The sequence below is a fragment of the Saccostrea cucullata genome, unplaced genomic scaffold (genome assembly GCF_032062105.1).
Source record: "Saccostrea cucullata isolate Sc308-1 unplaced genomic scaffold, CSIRO_AGI_Scuc_v1 ctg3499, whole genome shotgun sequence".
NCBI lineage: Eukaryota > Metazoa > Mollusca > Bivalvia > Ostreida > Ostreidae > Saccostrea > Saccostrea cuccullata.
Genome location: NW_026932928.1, coordinates 28,870 through 52,396, shown reverse-complemented (window position 1 = coordinate 52,396; position 23,527 = coordinate 28,870). Strand labels below are relative to the sequence as shown.

At 32.1% G+C, this 23,527-nt stretch overlaps 2 protein-coding genes and 1 long non-coding RNA gene across 3 annotated transcripts; 2 read left to right on the top strand and 1 right to left on the bottom strand.

Moving 5' to 3' along the window:
* Positions 1 to 614: 614 nt before the first annotated feature.
* LOC134236554 (translation initiation factor eIF-2B subunit alpha-like) lies at positions 615 to 13,016 on the bottom strand. Its single transcript, XM_062718723.1, has 9 exons — positions 12,942 to 13,016; positions 11,548 to 11,649; positions 11,184 to 11,323; positions 4,527 to 4,643; positions 2,749 to 2,861; positions 2,016 to 2,084; positions 1,558 to 1,633; positions 959 to 1,084; positions 615 to 770 (listed from the first exon to the last, which is right to left on the bottom strand). Exons 1-9 carry the CDS (start codon positions 12,991 to 12,993, stop codon positions 615 to 617), a joined length of 951 nt encoding a protein of 316 aa, XP_062574707.1. The 5' UTR covers positions 12,994 to 13,016.
* A 125-nt stretch (positions 13,017 to 13,141) lies between these two features.
* LOC134236555 (general transcription factor IIH subunit 3-like) lies at positions 13,142 to 23,450 on the top strand. Its single transcript, XM_062718724.1, has 12 exons — positions 13,142 to 13,260; positions 13,350 to 13,441; positions 13,670 to 13,776; positions 14,120 to 14,265; positions 14,568 to 14,630; positions 14,776 to 14,834; positions 14,971 to 15,045; positions 15,430 to 15,483; positions 15,995 to 16,063; positions 16,469 to 16,604; positions 16,763 to 16,799; positions 22,969 to 23,450. Exons 1-12 carry the CDS (start codon positions 13,254 to 13,256, stop codon positions 23,030 to 23,032), a joined length of 909 nt encoding a protein of 302 aa, XP_062574708.1. The 5' UTR covers positions 13,142 to 13,253; the 3' UTR covers positions 23,033 to 23,450.
* LOC134236556 (uncharacterized) lies at positions 17,017 to 19,139 on the top strand. The gene is made up of 3 exons (XR_009985637.1): positions 17,017 to 17,101; positions 18,526 to 18,677; positions 19,096 to 19,139. It is a non-coding gene; the product is annotated as an uncharacterized LOC134236556 (long non-coding RNA).
* Positions 23,451 to 23,527: the final 77 nt, after the last annotated feature.

Sequence of the window (23,527 nt, the reverse complement as noted above, 5' to 3'; positions counted from 1 at the left end):
TATAGCATAAGCTCATCTCGATTTCGTCTAGGTGAGCTAAAAATCTTTTTCTCAAGAACAGAAAGGCCATGATTAGTAATATTGATCTAGAGGTTTCTTCAGGTGGTTTAGAATCAATGTTATTCAAATGGGGGCCCCGGGTGGAAGGCTGGGCCACAGTGGGGGATCAAACTTTTACAAATGAATTGATGAAAAAATCTGCTGCTAAAGAACAGCAAAGCCATTTGTTATATTGATATGGAAGCATTATCAGGTAATTTAGAAATTCAAGTCCTCCCCCGTCCATGTACACTTTTCAATTTTGCTTTTTTCCTTGCCAATATGCTCAGGTGTACAATGTGGCCCAAAGGCCTCATGTTATCCAATGGAATTACTCTCCACCTTCTTTTGCCATTCTTACAGGAACTTTTTCATACTCTTTCCATCTGCCAACGCATATAGTGTAATCATTTTGTTTTTCATTTCAACATAGTTTTCTAGCCTTTATGCTATGTTGGCAGATGACTATTATCCTCATGGCTTATAGTCTTGATGGTTATAAAGTTTTGGTTGAATTAATATACATGTAAATCATGTAATATAAGTCATAAGAAAAATTGACAACGCTCATAACATTAACAGTATAATTTAATGAGTTCATCACTGACAGCTGAAGGTGTGAGAATACCGAGGTCTGTAAATAGTAGAGTTATGTAGGAGGGTGGGGTGTAATCAACCAATGGGTGCTCCTTCCTCAGGTCCGGACTAGATTTTAAAGTGCTCGCGTGGTACTGAAAAAGGAGGAAAACAACGGGAGTCAGAAGAAAGCATGAAATTGTCAGGGTGATATCGAAATCTTCATATTAATTTGACATTAATTATCAATAGCAAAAATTCAATACATGTAAACCTTAACAAAGGAGGGACTCAATATTGAATACTGATCTATAGAACATCATTAAGGTAATTTGTCATATACCTTGAATTCATTGGGTAGATCTTGTTGGTTCAGAGGATATAATCGGGCAAATTTAAAACTCTCTGCCACCACATAAAATGGTTTATTCATGGTTTTTGCTGTTAGTCCCATTGTGTATGTTCCAATCTGGAGGAAAAACCAACATTTAATTGTTTATTGTTTAAATCAATATAAAATTCAGATACAAAGCATTTACTTTGTTGCACTAAGTTCTACTAAAATACCTGTATTTTTATATACACTATCAAAATATTACTGGAAAAAATTTCCAGGACTTAGAATGTCCTCTCTGATATTAAAAAAATAATGGATTAAAGATTAACATTTCAATTAAAACTTGTCTAATCTTTCAAGCAAGGGGAGACAAAACTTGTGTCAGAAAAGTCAGAGTATAAAGAACATAGAAAATATTAAGATGGGAATTTTAATAAGGGTCAGAATTCACAATAAAATGGAATGGACAGGTGTTGGACTAGCTAGTTTTCACTGTACATATCCTAGAAAAGATTAATTTGCACTGCCCTTTCAACTTGATAATTTATTTTTGTCTTTTCAGAGTTTTTTGGGGAAAATTTCTAGAAAAGCTATAATAACTCCACCTTATTAATGATTCCTCCACTCTCCACCACCCCCTCAGCTCCCACCAGGACCATGTCCACTTTCTCCATCACGTATCTGTCACAAAGCAAAGAAACTGAAGTAACAGCAAGATGATTATAGCAACAAGTACATGTACTACCGTAAAACGACACATCTATTCTCAAATTATCTTTTACTAGTTTTCAACAGTACTACATAAGTAAAACCTGTTACCATGGAAATGTACCAGATTTTTCATTGTTCTGTAAGAACAAGTATGTTCCTTTATCGTAAATCTTTAATAATGAAATCGCTTTTACTTTAAAACTGTTGACATACTCTAGTATAATATACACATACATGTACATTAAAAATTTGAATAAAGTATTTTGTACAAAATCTTCAAGCTAGGGTTTTATTCAGCATTGATTGGTGTATTAAAATTAATTTAACCTAAAACTCGATCTTAAATGATTACCCAACTGCCGCATCCAATATAAGTGTAGCTGGGATCTCCATTTTCTGAAGTTCATTATACGTGTCCACACTGTAAATTGAAAGCCAAATGGTAACATATATGCAGCTGATTTTGTTATGACCTCAAATCATGATGAAGAAAATACTATAAATCGCTCATCGTTCGCAGGGACTTTATTTTCAAGTAATTCTGTGAGACTATGCAACTACTCAAAAAAGATTTTCTTGTGTTTATTTGTATAATAATTTAATTCTGGTTGTAAAGGGGTTTTTGACTGAAAAAAAATTACTTTATATCGTATAAATTGGGTTGCTTACGTCACTATGACTTGCATCAAAAACGTATCAATCCGCCCGAGGTTACATTAAAATTTTGTACAATTTGAAGTCATTCTTTAAGTAATGTAAATGTAATTAATGTAAATCTTCTTCTTTTTTTTTTTTTTACATTTAATGAATAATAATTAAATTATAAGAAAAGAAATTAATAGCTTCCCAATTTATATCGTATAAATTGGGTAGCTATTAAATTCTTTCCTTAAAAAGAATATTTTAAATCACCATCTCCTGAAAATAAGGTGTAAAAAATGTTGGTGATATACAGTACATTAATGAATTGTCTTTAAAAACATTTTCTTTAAATTTTGTTAGTATAGAGGTAAGGGGAAATAACTCTTAGGTAAAATGAAGGATGCTCAGGAGATTTTTTCATTAATTTCATAAGACCAGTGTACCCTGATTTGTTGGGTAGAGATTCTGTTACATAGACATGGAATCTTTTGTTGCATTGCTGGGCCTCCTTTAACACTTGTAAAACAACTCTGGACTTTGAGTGTGTCAAGATAGTCTGAAAAGAGATTTTAAAATTGTGCAGTCATAAAGCATTGTAACAATAAAATGAAAAATGAAATAAGCAATTAATGTAGAGTTTCAATCATATTAATAAGTGTGTTTACACATTGTTTGTCTAGAAACTCAAGGAAGTAACTTTTTCTCTTATTAAAACATAGGTAATCAGAGATTACAGAGCTCACCTCAACGAATGTTGCCTTTAAGTAAGGCAAAGTCACACAATTACCCAACAAAAAGTGTACATCCAAAAATGCAACATTTATGAAATTTTGATCTGATACTTTGAAATAGACCTATATAAAAACTTCAATCTAGTTCTTCATCACAAAAATGTGATCAAATCCAGCATCTGAAGCAAGTTTAAGAGTTTCTTGGTGATAGACCTGCACCCATAACTTTTTACCTGGTCCATTATCTGGAAAATGTATGTCGAATTCAGCATCCGGAGCAAGTCCATTAGTATGCATCCTAAGATGTATCATCCATGCAAGTTTGCACAATATAGGGCTAATAGTTAATTAGAAATGAAACCTGCTTAAAAATTTAATCTCCTCATTCATCCAGAAAAAAATGAATCCTGCATCAAAAACTTTAACCTGTTCACTCATCCAGAAAATGTAGGTCAGATTCAGCATCCGAAGCAAGTCTGGTAGTATGCATCCTAAGATGTATCATCCACGCAAGTTTAGCCATTATAGGCTCATTGTAACTTGGAAATGAATCCTGCCCCAAAAACTTTAACCTGTTCACTCATCCAGAAAATGTAGGTCAGATTCAGCATCCGAAGCAAGTCTGGTAGTATGCATCCTAAGATGTACCATCCATGCAAGTTTGGTCAACATAGGGCTTATAGTTACTTGGAAATGAGACCTGCACCAAAAACATTAACCTGTTCACTCAACCAGAAAATGTAGGTCAGATTCAGCATCCGAAGCAATTCTGGTAGTGTACATCCATATATGTATCATCCATGCAAGTTTGGTCTACATAGGGCTTATAGTTACTTGGAAATGAGACCTGCACCAAAAACATTAACCTGTTCACTCATCCGGAAAATGTAGGTCAGATTCAGCATCCGAAGCAAGTCTGCTAATGTGCATCCTTAGATGTACCATCCATGCAAGTTTGGTCAACATAGGGCTTATAGTTACTTGGAAATGACACCTGCACCAAAAACATTAACCTGTTCACTCAACCGGAAAATGTAGGTCAGATTCAGCATCCGAAGCAAGCCTGGTTATGTGCATCCTTACATGTACCATCCATGTAAGTTTGGTCAACATAGGGCTTATAGTTCCTTGGACATGAGACCTACACCAAAAACTGCACCAAAAATGTTAACCTGCTCCAAAAACATTAACCTGGTCATTCCTTTGCTGAAATTGCAGCATCTGAAACTTTGACTGGTACAGTGAAACACATTAGAAGCATCTTTCATGCATGTCTAATCAATATACAGAAGTACTTAAAAAGAAAACTGCTCCAAAAAAATTAACCTTAACCTGGGACGCCGACGCCGAGGGTATTACATAAGCTCCCCCAACTTCGTTGAGGTAAGCTAAAAATTGTTTTCAAGATTTGCTTGTCATAAAGCAAGAAATTTAAACATCCAAGATAACCAATATTTTTGGGATTTGAAAAGATATTACCCCTTACTTACTGTGCCATCTCTAATAAACTGTTGAGCTTGTTTGGCAATTTTTTGACGTGAATTCTTGATTTTATTCAGGAAAAGGTTCCCTCTCTCTACCAGTATTCTCTGACAATCCTGTATATTCTGTAATTTATAACAGGTTAAAGAAAAATATACTTGAAAACATTTGGCTGAATCCCATTCAAAGACAATATCATTTTATTATACTCAAGTAAATGAATTACAAACTTTGTTTTATTAAGGTCTTCCGTTTCCAACGGAAGACCTTCTACTGATTCTGATGATTAAGATTATTAGGGTCTTCCGTCTTCAGCGGAAGACCCTTCTATTATTCTTCGGTTTCTTTTTCCCCTTTATTATTGTTATTCTTTTTTTTTCTTACAAAATTTGTGCAGGCGATTTCTTAGTGATGGCTCATTCGATTTTATCCAAATTTTCAGGGATGATGCGTTTTTATTTGAAGTTAATTCCGGTGGGTTTTTTCGAGGATATGTACTTCCGGTCTAGAGTTATCGCCCTTTTATTAAAATTCAGAGGACCTTCTTGTCTGTTATTGATCTCAAAAACGGCTTGAGCTAGAGCGCTGAAATTTTCAGTGATGATAGAGGACATGTTGCCATGGTGCACCTGGGTCAGGATAATTTCCTGAAGTGTTTAGTATGGAAGCTCGGTAGGGGTCAAAATTTAGGACACGAATCTTGACTGATTTTTGGAGACATTTTGCATCATATCTTTTAAAGTATAATTATTTTGTTAAAATATACTGAACAAAATTTGTGCAGAATGAGATCTTTAATATGATATCAGGAAAAAAATGCTGACTCATCACATTAAGGGGCAAAAGGGGCTAAAAGTCTTTTTTCGATAACTCTTTAACAGTCAATATTTTGTTATACATTACTGAAGCAAAAATGTTTATCTTAACATTTTACAACTATATATTATGATTTTAATGTCGTATAATATATGATTAGGGGCTAAAAGGGGCCAGAATGCTAAATCTTTGACGCTTTTTATCTCGAAAGTGAGAAATATTTTGACAAGTAATATTGAACAAAAGATGTTCAGAATCATGTTCTGAACAATATGCAACCTTTCATTTTTCGCAAAAAGTCCCCATTAGGGAGTTGAAGGGTTGGCCCCTAAATAATCTTTTGCAAATAACTCGAAAACGAAAAAGAAACTCTGAATAGTTATTGAACAAAAAGTGTTCAAAATCATAAGAGCTTCAAGATGAAATCAAGAAAAAGGGACTGGGCACTCAAATTAGGGGCCAAAAGGGGCATAAAGTCTTTTTTTGTTAACTCTTTAACAGTCAATATTTTGTTATACATTACTGAAGCAAAAATGTTCATCTCAACAATCTACAACTGTATATTATGATTTTTATGTCGTATAATACATGATTAGGGGCCAAAAGGGGCCAGAATGTTAAATCTTTGACGCTTTATATCTCGAAAGTGAGAAATATTTTGACAAGTATTATTGAACGAAAGATGTTCAAAATCATGTTTTGAACAAAATGCAACCTTTCATTTTTCGCTGAAAGTCCCCATTAGGGAGTTGAAGGGTTGGCCCCTAAATGTTTCTTTTGCAAATAACTCGAAAACGAAAAAGAATCTCTCAATAGTTGTTGAACAAAAATTATTCAATATCCTAAGAGCGTTAAGATGAAATCAAGAAAAAGGGGCTGGGCGCTTAAATTAGGGGCTAAAAGGGGCAAAAAGTCTTCAAACGATAACTCTTTAGTTATAAATATTTTGTTATACATTACTGAAGCAAAGATTTTTATCTCAACCATCTACAACTATATATTATGATTTTCATGTCGTATGGTACATAATTAGGGGCAAAAAGGGGCCAAAATACTAAATCTTTGAAGCTTTATATCTCAAAAGTGCGAAATATTTTGATAAATAATATTGAGCAAAAGATGTTCAAAATCATGTTCTAAACGATATGCAACCTTTCATTTTTCGCTAAACGTCCCCATTAAGGAGTTAAAGGGTTGGCCCCTAAATGTATTTTTTCAAATAACTCGAAAACGAAAAAGAATCTCTGAATAGTTGTTGAACACAAAATGTTCAAAATCTTAAGAGCTTTCAGATGAAATCAAGGAAAAGGGGCTGGGCGCTTACATTAGGGGCCAAAAAGTCTTCAAACTATAACTCTTTAGTTGTAAATATTTTGTAATACATTACTGAAGCAAAAATGTTTATCTCAACCATCTACAACCATATATTATGATTTTCATGTCGTATGGTACATAATTAGGGTCTTCCGTCTTCAGCGGAAGACCCTTCTATTATTCTTTTGTTTCTTTTTCAATTTTCTTATTAGGGTCTTCCGTCTTCAGCGGAAGACCCTTCTATTATTCTTCGGTTTCTTTTTTACCTTTATTAAGGTCTTCCGTCTCCAACGGAAGACCTTCTTGTTATTCTTCGGTTTCTTTTTCTCTATTATTAAGGTCTTCCGTCTCCAACGGAAGACCTTCTTGTTATTCTTCGGTTTCTTTTTCCCTATTATTATTATTATTATTATTATTATTTTTCTTACCGATTTTGTGCACGCGATTACTCGTAAACTACTGGACCGATTCTCATGAAACTTTCACATCTGATAGGTACTGATCTGAACCTTATTGGAAATTTTTTTCGTTGATGACATCACTTCCGGTCGTGAGATATGGACAATTTTCTGATTTTAAAATGCAATTTTGTCTTGATTACTTAGCGAAAACTGCTTAAGATATGAAGCTAAGATTAATTGGAGATGATAGTTCATGATTTATAGCGTTGCAGAATTGCCTTTTCGTGCGTTGTCAATACTTCCGGTCGAAACCGGAAGCGAATTTAAAAAACGCAATTTTTCAACTTTTCTTTTTTAATATTTTTGTATTAGAATTGAATAAAGACCCCATTTCTGAATCCAAATATGTAATTTGTTTGAAAATCGACCGAGCCAATCTCGAGATATTTGCATTTGAAAACGCGAAGCGGCGATCCCGATGGCCGAATGGTTAGCGCGTTGGATTGTCACGCGGGCGACCCGGGTTCGATCCCGCTTGTGACCAAAAAATTTTATCACTTTTTCTGCTCGATTTTTCGATTTTTATTAATTTTAGACTATTTGCAAAAACATATTTTCTACTTTTAAGTATATCTTACGTAATAAGGGGTCACAAGGGGCCAGAATGCTAAATCTTTGACACTTCATATCTTGAAAAGAGGGAAAATTTTGATAAGCAATATTGAACAAAAGTTGGTCAGAATAATGATCTAAACAATATGCATACTTTGAATTTTTGTAAAATGGCCCCATTAAGTACTTGTAGGGGTGGCCCCTAAATATTTATATTAAGTATATCTTCTAAACGAAAAGAAATCTCTGAATAGTTGTAGAACAAAAAGTCTTTGAAATCACAAGACCTTTCGTTTGATATCAAGAAAAAGGGACTGACTCCTCAAATTAGGGGCTCAGAGGGGCCAGAAGTCTTTCATCTTTAACTCTTTAATGATCAATATTTTGTGACACATTACAGAAGCAAAGTTGTTCATATTAACGATTTGCAACAATATATTACAATATTTTAGTCATATGTTACGTAATTAGGGGTCACGAGTGGCCAGAATGCTAAATCTTTAACGCTTCATATCTCGAAAAGGGGGAAAATTTTGATAAGCAATATTGAACAAAAGATGGTCAGAATAATGATCTAAACAATATGCATACTTTGAATTTCTGTAAAATGGCCCCATTAGGGACTTGTAGGGGTGGCCCCTAAATATTAATATTAAGTATATCTTCTAAACAAAAAGAAATCTCTGAATAGTTGTAGAACAAAAAGTTTTTGAAATCACAAGACCTTTCCTTTGATATCAAGAAAAAGGGGCTGAATCCTCAAATTAGGGGCTCAGAAGGGCCAGAAGTCTTTCATCTTTAACTCTTTAATGATCAATATTTTGTGATACATTACAGAAGCAAAGATGTTCATATTAACGATTTGCAACAATATATTACAGTGAAAACTGTCTAATCCGACACCTGAATAATCCGACACACTGTGGATTCCGACGTTAAATTTCTTTCCCATTTTAGTATTTTCCTTGTTTTTAACACTGTGCAATCCGACACCCTGTCTATTCCGACACAAAATTCATTTCCCAGTGCATGTCGGATTAGACAGGTTTCACTGTACAATATTTTAGTCATATGTTACGTAATTAGGGGTCACGAGGGGCCAGAATGCTAAATCTTTGACGCTTCATATCTCAAAAAGGGGGAAAATTTTGATAAGCAATATTGAACAAAAGATGGTCAGAATAATGATCTAAACAATATGCATACTTTGAATTTCTGTAAAATGGCCCCATTAAGGACTTCTAGGGGTGGCCCCTAAATATTTATATTAATCATATCCTCTAAACGAAAAGAAATCTCTGAATAGTTGTAGAACAAAAAGTCTTTGAAATCACAAGAGCTTTCGGTTGATATCAAGAAAATGGGCCTGACCCCTCAAATTAGGGGCTCAGAGGGGCCAAAAGTCTTTTATCTATAACTCTCTAATGATCAATATTCTGTTAAACATTACTGAAGCAAAAGTATTTATCTTTAAGGATTTGCAACAATATATGATAAAATTTTGATATGTTATGTAATTATGGGGTCAGAAGGGGCCAGAATGTAAAATCTTTGATGCTTTATATCTCAAAAAGCGGAAATATTTTGATAAGCAATATTGAAAAAAAGCTGGCAAGAATAATGTTCTAAGCAATATGCATACTTTGAATTTGTGTAAAACGGCCCCATTGAGGACCATTGAGGACTTGTAGGACTGACCCTTAAAAATATTTTTATTTAACATATATCCACAACAAATAGAATTTTCTGAATAAGTCTTGAACAAAAAATCTTCAAAATCACAAGACCTTTCATTTGATCTGAAGAAAAAGGGGCTGACTTCTTAAATTAGGGGCTTAGAGGGGTCAAAAGTATTTCATCTTCAACTCTTTCATGATCGATGTTTTTTTTTTTATAAGTATCCATTATGAGAAGCAAAGATATTCATCTTAATGATTTGCAACAATACATTATAAAGTTTTGATCATATGTTACGTAATAAGTGGTTGCAAAATGCTACATCTTTCATGCTTTATATCTCGAAAAGAGGGGGTATTTTTATAAGCCATACTGAACAAAAGATGTTCAGAATATTGTGATAAAAATCAGAAACTTAAAAAGAAATGAAGGAAGACTTTATGTCATTCTCTTTTCACGAATATCTCAGTCAAAATCACATCTCATCTTATCGAGAAATTTAACGGAAGACCTACTCGTTGCTCGCAACGAGATCTCATCTAGTTCTTATTATTCTTTTTTTTTCCTTTTCCTAGACGCCAACTTTGAGGCCTCATATTTCACTCATTTCTCGATGGATTTTGCTCAAATTTTCAGAGTTGATAGACGTTACTAAACTCCATCAGAATGTTATCTAAAATTTCAAAAAGTCACTTCCGGTTTTGAGTTATTTCCCTTTAAACGAAAATTCATAGGCTTTCGTTTCCAGACAAAGGCTCAGAGACAGCTAAAGCTGGAGCAAAAATTCTACTGATTTTAGATAATAGAAGGATTGAAGTTGTGCATAGTGGTTTTTGTTTTTCGATTTCTCTATTCAAGATGGTGCTATATAGGGGTCAAAAATTAGAACGCCTAAAAGAGCGAAAATTTACACATATTTTGCTTTTTATCTTCTAAACTAAAAATTTTTTGTTAAAACATATAGAACAAAATTTGTGCAGAATTACAAGATCTTTTGAATGATATCTCAAAAAAAGGGCTGACCCCTAAATTAAGGGATCTAGAGGGGCCAAAAGTTTTTTCCAGATATCTCAAAAAGTATTGAGAATTTGTTATACATCCAAGAAGCAATGTTGTTCAAAATGTCAAGCTTAATCTAATGAAGTCATCAAAATGCGTCCGGCGACGTCACTTCCGGTCAAACCGGAAGTAGTCAGAAAATGCATATTTTTGCTGTTCTTGACAAGTTTTTGGGTAACATATATCACAAGAAGCACAAAACTTAATTTTCTGTCCATCGACATCACTTCCGGTCAAACCGGAAGTAGCCAAAAATAGCTTATTATTTAAGGTTTTGATGCAAAATTGAAATTATAAAGTGACTGGAGACGGCTAAGCTCATTGCTTTCTTTTTGCTGACGTCACTTCCAGTCAAAACAGGAAGGAAGACCTTCTCGTTGCTTTGCAACGAGCTTTGCTCTAGTCTGTTTTTACTTTTTAGAGAATTATGCATATTCGTTAAGAACATGTACCAGTTTCAATAATTTGTCCCTTAGTTAAATTGAGAATCAATATTTCTAAGATATCGCCATGAAGATTATTTTAAAAATTTCCAAATATGTTCCAATACTTTTACAACAGATAGAGTATCCAGTGTCATAATACTATGGCTTTCTTTTTTCAACCCAATAACAAGATGTGCCAAAATTTTTATGGACTGAAACACTTAATCTGACCTCATCAAACAAAACATTTTCATAAGTCTTTTCCTCTACAAGATTTAATCTTTTAAAAATATTAATATACACTTGGTATACCTCTATTTGACACTGTAAGGTAATGATAAACTATTTCAATGTTACTTACTGGGTGCTCCAGACTAGTGAGAGTGATGAATCGAAGGAAGAGCTCTCCAGCAGAGGAGATAGAAGTAGTACTGCTGTCTGTCTCCGTCAATATCTGAATCGCCTCCTTCAATCTGTCTCTCATTTCAGCCAATGTTTCAACTTCAGATAGAGATTTTTAAATTAAATCTTTATATAGTATTCAATGTAAATTAATTCATCTATCGTGTACGATAGATGAATTAATTTACATTTATGAATATATGCACTAGGTTTAATATATCTAGCACATTCTTATAGAGCTAAATCAAATCTTCAAAGACTCGTCGTACAGGCCAAATGTAATACATTTACAGTATCTTCGCTGCATTAATTTAATGTCTTACTTTTGTTGTTTTCAAGGAAATGCAGTAAAGTTTTGATGGCTGCAACAGCTGCTGAGAGATCTGGGTCCTCTTTGACCAGTGTGTTGAAGTAAGACAAAATGCCTGCAAAATCAAATTTACATCTGTAATTATAAGCATTATGCTTTCAATGTCTGTTCCTTTATATGTATAGATGTTGACAGCTGAAATTGTTTGCTAGGCAGTGTAAGACAAACATGTACAGGGGTTTATCAACATTGTTTTAACTATTACTAACAACTTTTTTTAATTATATATAGACGGACATGCCCCCATACTCCCATTGTATATATACTGTGCATATCAAGCACTTCGGTTAGTTTTTCTTCCACTTTATGAATTAAATAAATCATATGAAAAAATAGTCACTCAGAGGAAAATATCTTGATAAACCCTTCACAAACATGTATCAAGTATTTTTCTTTGTTACTAACATATATATATACCTACATAAAATTCTCTATTTCTTAAAAAGTTTAAAAAGTTTTTTTTCCAAGATATGGTTAAATAATGCTGAGAGGCTGTCATGGGGCTTAGAGTTAGATTTTTGCCCACAGAGCAGAAAACTCATTATCTTGCAGTACAATCACTAGATTTAGCTACGTAGGTAGAATTACCTACGTAGCTTTATTTATCTACCTCAGGTAGCTTTATTTAGCTAATTTTAGGTAAGTTTTCAAAAGTTTTCTATTAAAAAGAGACAAAAAGTCGCAATTAAATGACTATTGATATTTATAATAGGAAGGCTTTAAAAAACAATCCAGAGCAGAGATAGTTTATACATTGCTGCGTTTGGACAATTTAGAGCAAAACATGTAATTCTATTGTTTGGTTATCTGACCATACGGTGAGGTGCGGTGAGGCATGACTGAGTATGATTACTTCACATTGTGCTGAATAATTACCGACCTATTATCGTGTTAACCGGAACTGGAGTAACCATTCTAACTGTCATACATAGCCCCAAAACTTTCAGAACTTTGATTGCAATTGCGCAGAAAAAGACTTTTTTCCAAGAGGGATTTTTTCATGAGTTGTTTTCAGATGAGTTCAAAGTTGAAAATTATCACTGCATCAAAATGATATTGTCTGCACACCCTGAGAAAAATGCTTTTTAATAGAAATAGATCAATTTGGTAGGTAAATAAAGCTACCTCAGGTAGGTAAATAAAGCTATGTAGGTAAATCAAGCTACATAGCTAAATCTAGTGATTGTACCAGACCTGTCTTGATAAATTAATCAATGACATATCGACAAACCAGCAGTCAGAAAAAAAGTCTTTGGGAAATTCACAATCTCATAATATATATATGGCACAACTTTTGTAAATATTTGTTACTTTAAATGCCAGAAAACCACACAAAATGCATTTTACCTGCATTGTCCATGTTTGCATCAGACGTGAAAATGAAAGTTGAAGAAATCATTAAGTCGTACTCGATGCTAATGTGATCGCCTAGAGATGAGGAAGTTGTCGTGCACGTACGTGTTTGTATCTTTATTTGAATAATGATCTCATCTTTATTTTTTTTTTTTAGAACAAACCATATATATTATAAATCTTTTATTATAAAGGTTTGAAGCATTCTATGTTGTAATTTTTCCGAATGAATCATGGAACGAGTTGATATGAAATTCTCCAAAACGAAAGTTAAACATGTGTCTAAACTTTTGAGTCGCTTTAAAAATGACAGGTAGGTTTCTCCTTATTTTACATACCTGGACAACTTAACCATTCTTTAAGCATGTTCTTTTTTACCAATTATACAAAAACTTTTTTCAGAAAATGTGAAGAGTCAGTTGATAATCATTCTTGACACAAATCCAGTATGGTGGGGTCAGAAACCATCATCTCATTCCAAGGCTCAGCAGAAGGTTTGGTTTTGTGATACTCATAGATATTGCCGTTTCTGTATTTGGAAACTCTGCCTTTTAAAAAAAATTTATAAATACATATCAGAAAAGGTAAATATTAAAGGAATTTCTTTGCCATTTTAATTTTTTTAATATTTCATGAAGTTAAGTATTTTATTTGTTTGATCAATTATGTGTATTTGTTTCACTATTGATAAAAAAAATCATGTATTCACTACTGTATTTTAGATGACATTGACAGAGTGTTTGAATTCTGTAATGGTGTTTGCACATTCACACATAATGATGAACCATTCCAACAAACTGGCCATACTAGCAGCCCATTCAGATCAAAGGTACAAATGCTTTCTGTTTCTGCCAACGGTAATCCTCCTGTCTAATAAATTTTTTGGAGAGCTATAGTTCTGCAGATAAGAATGTCTATTATTGGGGGAAATTGAGCATTCAAAAGAGAATACATAAGTATTACATCTTGTTTCTGTTTTCTTTTCAGTACGTTATACACATGTATTACATGTACATGTACATGTAATTCAGAAAGATCACATCAACCATATTGTTACACTTTTATAGATATGATAAAAAGAATTTAATTTATAAGGCTGGTAAATGACATTGCAAAAGTTCCCAAAGAATTTTAGCTATATCATTAAATATCATGAATGGTTTTCTTTGTAGTGTGTTTCTGTATCCTAAAAATGAAGCATCGAATCCTGGAATGTCGGAGGAGAATGGTACAACAGAAGGGAATGATGGGAAATACGAATTGTTTACTCAGGTTGACAAACAAATAAAAGAGGGAATACAAAGTCTTATTGATAACTGTAAGTTACTTATAACCTGTGCAGGGTTGTCCATGAGAATTGAAATACTAGTAGAAGGGGAAATTTAATGTAGTCATTGGTTCCTCCCCAAATAGGGGTTGAGTGTGCAAGAATAAAACTTGACTGCTTGTAAAATTCCTTTCCCAAGTTGTTATTGCTATTATATTGATATTGTGCTTTTTTGTTATATTATATACAATGAATTAAGACTATTGCGTGTTACTTTCCACACTTTGTACTTGAAGCCTACCGGGGTATACCTAATTTATGATATCTACTTGATATTACTTCTTACTTGACAGGTATGAATGGACAGCTCTACCCAGACTCTCTGATAGCTGGAGCCATGACTATGGCACTGTGTTGTATCCTTTATCAAATATCAGCTGTTGAAACACATTTTCAACTTACTATCAAGCTTCAATACTTATATACTAAATAGACTAAAGAGTTATAAATTGGTTCATATATGTCTTTCATTCTTTATTGTGTTTTTCTTGACAAAGTAAGATATCAACAAAACAGAGAAAAGTCATGAGGAATCAGGAATTATTTCAAGTCGAATTCTGGTAAATCTTCCACTAGTACTGTAGCACACATGCATTTGATCTGTTGATTTATGACTCTATTAGTCATATGTACAAGTATTTCTAAACAACACCGTGATCATCAACACCAGTATCTGAATTAAATTCTTATCATTAGGTGATAAAGGGATCTGAGGACAACACAGAGCAGTATATGAATTTGATGAATGCTGTGTTTACAGCCCAGAAACAGGTATACAGTGTTTACAGCCTAGAAACAGCTAGGTTTACAGTACTGTAATATAGTATGATCACAATAGATAAATGTGTGATCATGCGATGAAAAATTTGATAAATGTACTATGTTTTACAAGTATATACTGTAGAAACACAAATTTTCGTGGGGATGCAATTTTGTTGATTTGTTATCAAGAAAATTTTCTTGGGCATTTAATTTCCTTGTTTTGAAAGTAACCCTATACAATATAAAGTTGTATAGAATTCCATGTTGGATTTAATTTCGTTGATATTTGTTTACAGCAAAATAAATGAAATTTAATTACCCCCAATAAATATTTGTGCTGTTACAGTAATAAATACATGTAATATTAAAATAGATATAACTTCTTTGTTTCAGAATGTGGTAATTGATGCTTGTATTCTGGACAATGATTCCGGTCTGTTACAGCAGGTGAAAGACTTTTATTTAAAATTTTCTTTTACAATATTGTCATTACTGTGGAATCATTTTAGTTGGGTCAACATGTGTGGACAGGCAATTAAGCAAAACTAAAACTTGTTTGTTGGAACATATTTTTGTGGGTTACTAATTTATATATTATAGTAGATTCTATGAATCAATATGTTTACAAAATAAACGTGTGGGGACCTAAACTTTCTGGTACATGCAAGGGGTTACCCACGAAAATATTGATCCCCTGCGAACAGTGATTATTCCACAGTATTTAAAAGTAAAATTTTTGATTATTAATTTTTTTTAAATGATAAAAATATAAGATGTATTGAAAGCAATAAAAGACAGTTCACAAGAATAGACTAGTGTGCAAATTATTTAAAAGCAAAGAAAATCTCTGTGTTTTGTTTTCATTAAATCAGCTGTTTTATTGATTGCCATATACTACAGAAGCAAGTAACAGAAGTTAGAATTAGTTGATGTCGTTATTATAATACTTGTATTGTAGGCATGTGATATAACGGGAGGCATTTATCTGAAGATTCCTCAGATGAAAGGACTACTGCAGTACCTACTGGTTTGTAAAGAAAAAAAAAGTTACATCAGATTACAGTAAAACTTGTTTAGAACAAACACGTGTATTGCGAATTCATGGATATAGCATAGTTATCTTGGATCCCCAGATACATGTATATAATTTAATGAATTTAGTAATAATAAATTACTGATATGGTGAAGTACATGTGTATTATCATAGGTCCCAGTGACTTCAGTATAACCAAGTTTTACTGTATTTTGCTTTTTAATCAAGCATCCATTTTTGTAAAGTCTGGAGTATTTGAATTTGATTAAAAAACAAATTTGTTTAAGCTTGTGTTTGTAATTTAAAAGACAATTAGTAAACCTTCTACAAGAATATGTATTTAATTGTTTGTGTTAATGTTAGTTGTACATTTAAGACAAGACATCTTTTTTACTTTAGTGGGTATTCCTCCCAGACCCCCTGGAAAGATCTAAACTGACCTTACCCCCAAAAGTCCAAGTGGACTACAGAGCTGCCTGTTTCTGCCATAGAAATCTCATAGACATTGGATATGTGTGCTCCGTCTGTCTTTCTAGTGGGTTTGAATTATGTTCATATCATATCATGATTTCTTTTAACGTCTTTTCACTTTCTTATATGTAACTTCAAGTAAAAATGTGAATGATTTTAGAATTTTTTAACATACTTTTTAATTTTTTTTCCTAAGTAATTTTTTTTATGTTAATTTTTCAGTATTTTGTGCATTCAGTCCAATATGCGGAACTTGTCAGTAAGTACTCACTTCCTTCTTTTTAAATTATTTAAAAAAACTGCTGTGTAATAAAAAAAAAAATATACTGAATTTGTATTTTTTAATGTATATTCAATTCAATTCACTTTATTGACAATAGGACTCATTCGTCATATTTATGACGTCAGGTGTCGCTGGTGTACTAGAGGTGGTTACGTAAACGCTTTAACACAACAATGTAAACAAATGGACGTGTCCTCGAACTTGGAGCCAAACGGAGGGGCTGAATCGATCTTTAATCGAGCTGTCACAACCGGGAGAAAGGTTTATCCGAATCTTGGGTAATTATTGTTTGTAAATAATATACATTTATGGAAACTTTCTAAGAATTATCGAGTGTAACATGCCTATGTGACGAAGATAGTACAACGACAAAGCAGTGAGTTTACAATCGACGTTTTTGTAGGTTGTCAGATGTATTATCATCTTTACCACTTACACAAACACTAGATTCAAATGGAATTAGTATATGATATGAATACTCATGGCGATATTTTGGGTTTTTTTTGTTTTTTGTTTTTTTTTTACATGACAATCATTGCACAGCTAGGTTATGTAGATCTACACTGGTTACATACTGTTAAAAGAGCAACGTCCCAAATGATCATCAGGGTAATTAAGTGCAACGTAATATTCATTGCAAGGCAAATACAAACTGAACATTCATTTTATTTTAGTTCACTTAAAAAATTAATGATAATAAACAAAACTAAAACAATCACAAACATCATATTTCAACCCTCACCAAAAGACTCTCCAGATCCTACATAGAGATACATTAAATGACCATTCATTGATATTGGATAAATATAATTGATTTCCAATCAGCCTCATTTGTTTGTTTTTTTAAATAAAAAAAAAAATTGAGACTGGTACGCTTTGATGTAAGTCGCCCACATTTCGCAGTGGTTAGAGTGTCTGCCTTGTCTACAGTCGCCAAAGCTAAGAGCTGAACCTAATGTCGCAGGTTCAAATCCACTGCATTACATGTCCTACAGATGAGACCGTCTAAACCATGGTCCTGTTTTGCAGTAAGTGTTCGCACTAAAAAGATCCATCCCTGCTCAATGGCCCAGAGTGCCGAGAATAGGTATATTTGCAATCTGCCATCAGCAAATGATGGTGTCTCCGTATGAGTAAAAAATTCTTAAGAGGGAAATTAGACAACAAACAAACATAGATTTGATATGTGCCCTTGTACTATATAGTGCATATGAATAATTGTGAAATTTATTTGTTCTGTACATATTTTTTTCATAGTCAGTAGCTACTTGTATACTTAGAGCATTACATCTTTGTTATAATAAAGGTAAAAATGAGTACAAATATTTTAAAGTTATCATTTGCTAGGTCCATTTTGTACAGTACCGGTATTTGTGTTTCTATAATGTGACCCTCGACAACTTAGTTTACATTTACAATTTCACTAAGTCGGAAAGATATACTCAGTAATTAAATAAAACCTGCTGCATGTAAAAATAAATAAAAGGAATATATACATGTAGTAGCTGTTATTGTACAACTAAATACAAAAAACATAACTAATTTTACAGTCCTCTGAAAAAAAGAATTTATTATCAGGACTATGGATTGACCTCACTTAAAGGCTGACTGTATATTTGTTCCTAAATAAAAGCCTATACTGAGTAAATTGGTTATTTTTCAGTTATTTAAGAATATATTTTTTTCATTTCATTTTATTTAGGAGATCAGCAGGTAAAATAAGAAGTCAAAGCTTACAGGGAGCTTTATTATGGCTGGATGGTACATGTTACATAAAAATTCTATTTTTCCCCATCTAATTCATGAAATGGCATCCATCCTATTGTCAGTGCTGTCAGGGAAAAAGATGAACTGGTATGTAATTGCATTTGTATTTTTTTTAATAATAGAAAGTACTCATAAATTACACCTAAGCTAGGCCATCCTTAAAAAATTGTTTGTTTGGAATTGCCACCTGAAGGGTTTCAGACACAGGAGGGAGGGAGGGAAATTACTTTTTTTTTAATTGAAAACCTAATTTTACATAGATCAGACACTATATATCAGTGTTTTGTATGGTGCATGTGATACATGTAATGGGCAAAAAAAAAAAATTGATTAAATATAAAAAAATCTTCCTACTTTTGGTCAATAAAATTTTTTCAGGAGGGGGCATTTCAATGAGAAGGGAGGCAATTCCAAACAAACTATAATTTTATTTTGGCCTAAGCAATGCTTCAATGCTTCCAATTTTAATTCTTAAAAAAAATGCATTTCTTTTTATTATCACTAGGTGTATTACAACCTAAGACAAAGTGTTGAGATGTTTGGCAGTCCTATACATCACAGAGAAAATGTTCTGCTGGAAATATGGGGCAACATTCAGCCTGTACACACATAGACTAGGTATGCTCATGCTTGGAAAATTCTCTAATAGAATACCGGTACAATAATCTTGTATGCAGCATCTTCAGGCTTTTCACAAACTTACAATTAAGTTGATTAAGAATTGTATTTTAATTTGAGAAGTAGATCAATTTTATTTAAAAAATTAAAAATATTTATAGACAATTTAATTTACCAAAAAACAAGTGCAGTCATGATAATGCTAATTACTCTATACTAATTGCTACTCATTCTTATTTGAAGGGATTCCACCAAAAACTGAAAGAGAAAAGAAGCTGATGTACTCAAACAATCCCTGGCAAGAGAAATTAATTTGTGAAATGAAAGAATGCACAGACATAACATTTTAATATTTGTTTGTACAAAAATTGACATTGAAAGGAATTTACTGTATGTGTACTTAAAATAGCGAGCTTCATATTTTAGTTGTTTTTGATCACACGATTTTGTGCTAATTCATAAATACCACTAAAAATTCATTTATAAATAGAATATATGACACAAATATTTGTAGCATTAATTCAAGATTATACCAACAACCATATCCATTGATTGCGCTAAATTTTGAAAACACCAAGTTATGTACATGTACAGTATTTTTCCAAAGCTTGAACTTTTTTCTGTTAACGATTTTGCTTATTTTATTCATGGCTGTAAATAAATAAAACAAAAAAGATTGTATTAAATATTTATACATATTTATTCCTTTCGTACTTAAATTTGAGCATGCAAGTACAATATTCTTGGAAATCAATGCTTGTTTTGCAGTCTCTTCCCATGGATTTTGTTAACATATTGATTGAATCTACATTATCAATGAGTTAAAATCCACAAAATTACATACCCATGAACAATTTTTCTTGTCCATGAACATTGAACCCCACAAATTAACTTGATTAAAAATATTCCACAGAATTCATAATACATGTACAATCATTTTTAATTCTTTTTCAAAGTTTTTTTAAATTTTTCTATATTAAATGTGTCAAAAATTCGTAAAACTATATACTTGTGTTCTGAAATTTAAAAAGTAATAGTTGAACATCTTCTAAGCACATCTCACTTAATAGCCTAATCATGCTAATAGCTTCTACAATATGTATATGAGAAAGAATCATTCGGACAGAATTTCATCAATTAAATGCTTGCATTTGAATTTTTCATATAAAATTGTTAAAGAATATGGCTGATCTGAAGAAACATCCGAGTGACTTAGTTATCACTGGGGATACTGTCTAAACTCCATGGCACACTTTAGTACACTCTTGACATTCTTTGTACATACTTCGTGTCTTGACTGCAGCCACGGAGCTGTTGGACTTGTATTGCTGGAGTTTTAAAGTCCAAAACTGGATGTCAAGTTTACTGCATCCTTTTTTAGTCTACTCTTGTCTCCTGTAATAAGGAACTGTGCAAATATTATTTTTGTTTTGTTATTGTATTGAGTTAAAGTAGAATATTATATAATCAATATTTATCCAGGGAAAACCAAAGACCCTACTCGTACTAATCAAGCGGGGAAAAATATCTCATTATTTCTCGTGTTGAAATTTAAAATATATAATAAAATTAAACATTGAACTAAAATCATAAATTGCAGTACTTATTGAAGTTATTCCATTTGCTAACAAATCAAGTTAATTGTATGGGGACATAAACACATCATACACTCTATTTGTACATTTTTAAAAGAAAACTGCCACTGTACATTAAATTAATCAGAATTAATCCTATTACATTTACCAGTGCTGTGTCTGTCTGTTTAACAACAAAATCACAAAGCAACAAAAGCTTTAGACATTTTAATTAAATTTCCAACTTTTTAAATAATATTTTAAATAATATTAATTGCCATGTGTCAAGCTATTAAGACACTATTAATATAAATAGTTCAAATGTCCTTTGATGAAAAAAAAAAATAAAAAGGGAGTTACTTTTTTCCATTTAAGAAAAAGTTAAAAAGTCACAAAGTCAATATGTTTTATACTATATATAGTAACTCATTTTTATAGTTAAATCTATACGATTTAATGACATATACTTCGTAAAATACTAATTAAAATTAATCAAAATCAATATTTTACCAAAAATCTAATCCTTAATATCGCCGACTCCAAAATTCTGGTATAAACATCGTGTTTACCAAGTCAGCTGATCATCTTCATGACCGATTTAGCGTCACTTTTCGTCTCAAACAAATGTCTGGATCTGAAAATAATGAGTGTCCGCATCCTCTACAACATCCTGGCACACCACAGAGGGTTGACATTCTTTACAAATTAATTAATTTGGAGGTATACGTCCAGGAGAAACCACATGTCTCGCCACGCTACCATTTGTTTACACTAGTCAAGCGCTTGACAAATTCAAACGTTTGCGTAACCACCTCTAAAACCGCAGCGCCACCCGACGGTTAATGACGTGAATGGATACTATTACTATGTCGGCATACAGTCATGAACATGAATAACATAGCATAAATTAACACAATTAATACAAGCATATACAAAGTGAAAAATATGAGGTGAACAAAATTGTGCATTTCTCAATATTGATATTCATTTTTGACTTTCTTTTCTGACGTCAAAGCACTTTTTCAAGAAACAACATATCCTTCTTGCAGTTGAAATATTTGTAGGATTGACAGTTTTTCTAATGGGGTTATCACTAGTATATGAATTTACATTAAATATATCATTATAGTTGCATCTATATTGATCATACTTTGGACAATAAAGAACAAAATGTTTTTCGTCTTCAACAAACAATTTACATGAATAACATAAACGTTTTTCTCTAGGTTTTCAATATACAGTGGGTGGGCACTGATCCTTAATTTTGTTAATAAAGATCTACAACTTTTTTTCAGTGGTAATTTTAAATAACTTTGCAGTTTGTATTCATCTTGATTCACAATTTTGCTATAAAATGCTAACTTTCCAGAGTCTGATTTGCTAACATTTTTTAGTTGTTCATATATATCTTGTTTTGGTAATGCTCTTGTAATTTGTTTTTCAAAGTTATGTGAGATATTTCTAAAGAACTAATATTTAATTTTTGTAATAATAATGAAGACAGTTTCTTTTGCCAAGATATTTTAGATACAAGATTTTTGTCTTTTTTAAATGCAGAAACCACTAAATAATTGTTATAATCATGTTTGCATTCCATTTCCTTCAGTCTCATATAATATTTTAACATATATTCATAACATAAATAATACAAAGGAAAACGACCCAACTCACATAAAACAGCAAGATTTGAATGCAGATGCCTTTCTATGTACCCCTAGTATATCTTTAAATATCAAGTGCTGTGTTTTTTTCAAAAGGAAACTGGTCTGAAGACATTAAATCACATTTAAAGTCAGTTATCCATATTTCAGATCCATATGTTATAATTGGTATTATCATTGACTGATATAATTTCAAAATAATTTCAGCAGAAAAATTAACATTTGCAGGAAAGTTTGATTTAATAGCGTAATATGCTTTTCTAGCACGTTCTGATAGCTGTTCAGCAGCAAATTTCATTTTCCCATCAGATCTAAACACAACACTCAAATATTTATATTCATTTGTTATGTTAATCATTTTGTGATTATAATAAAATCTAAATGATGCTTCATCGACAGATATAGAATACAGATATAGAAAATATAACTTCATAAAATAAACTGGTAATAATATAATGACATAGTTTAGTCAATGTGTCTGTAAATGGCTGTAAGTACATTGTACATTTTTTTCTGATTTCATAGAACAACATTCAAGATTTTTGGACCTCCAAAAGGTGTGAAGAAGAAATCCAAAAAGCCACTGTGATATTGTTAACTATATTTACTGTCAAAGATTATTCAATGTGTTCAAAGTATGACAAATTGCAGTTTTATACACTGTATTTAAAGGTGACCTGAGTCATTCAGATGACTTTTTGCTAAAACGTGTCCATATATTTCACATGCAGTGTGCACTAATACATATAAAATTCTGTACTGAAGGAGGCTAGTTCATGAATATATAATGATGCCATCTTTACCATATTTGACACTTTGGTACGAGAAAGTGATTGTTTGGCACAATATGAAAAATTCACTCTCAATTAAATTATTGATTTTAGCTGCTCATGATATTTAGGTTACTGCCAATGTCCTTAGTATATTATTATTTTGTACATATTTGTGTCATATGTGTGTATTTTTTTTATAGCTGTGTATGTATATAAATTTTGTGTCAACAGTGAGTTAAGTGTTACTTTTTATTTGAACTATGCTTGTTTTTGAAAATAAAGTATTGGGAGTACATTGCATTATTAACACC

Bases quoted from the DNA above. Each gene is read 5' to 3' on its own strand.
- LOC134236554 (XM_062718723.1), bottom strand. From the start codon at position 12,993: ATGATTTCTTCAACTTTCATTTTCACGTCTGATGCAAACATGGACAAT. The intron at 1,634-2,015 runs GTAATCATTTAA...GCTTTGTGACAG, and splicing joins ATATTGGATGCGGCAGTTGG to ATACGTGATGGAGAAAGTGG. The intron at 1,085-1,557 runs GTGGAGTTATTA...TTTTTCCTCCAG, and splicing joins GTGGAGGAATCATTAATAAG to ATTGGAACATACACAATGGG.
- LOC134236555 (XM_062718724.1), top strand. The intron at 13,777-14,119 runs GTACAAATGCTT...TTTTCTTTGTAG, and splicing joins GCAGCCCATTCAGATCAAAG to TGTGTTTCTGTATCCTAAAA. The intron at 15,484-15,994 runs GTGAAAGACTTT...CTTGTATTGTAG, and splicing joins ATTCCGGTCTGTTACAGCAG to GCATGTGATATAACGGGAGG.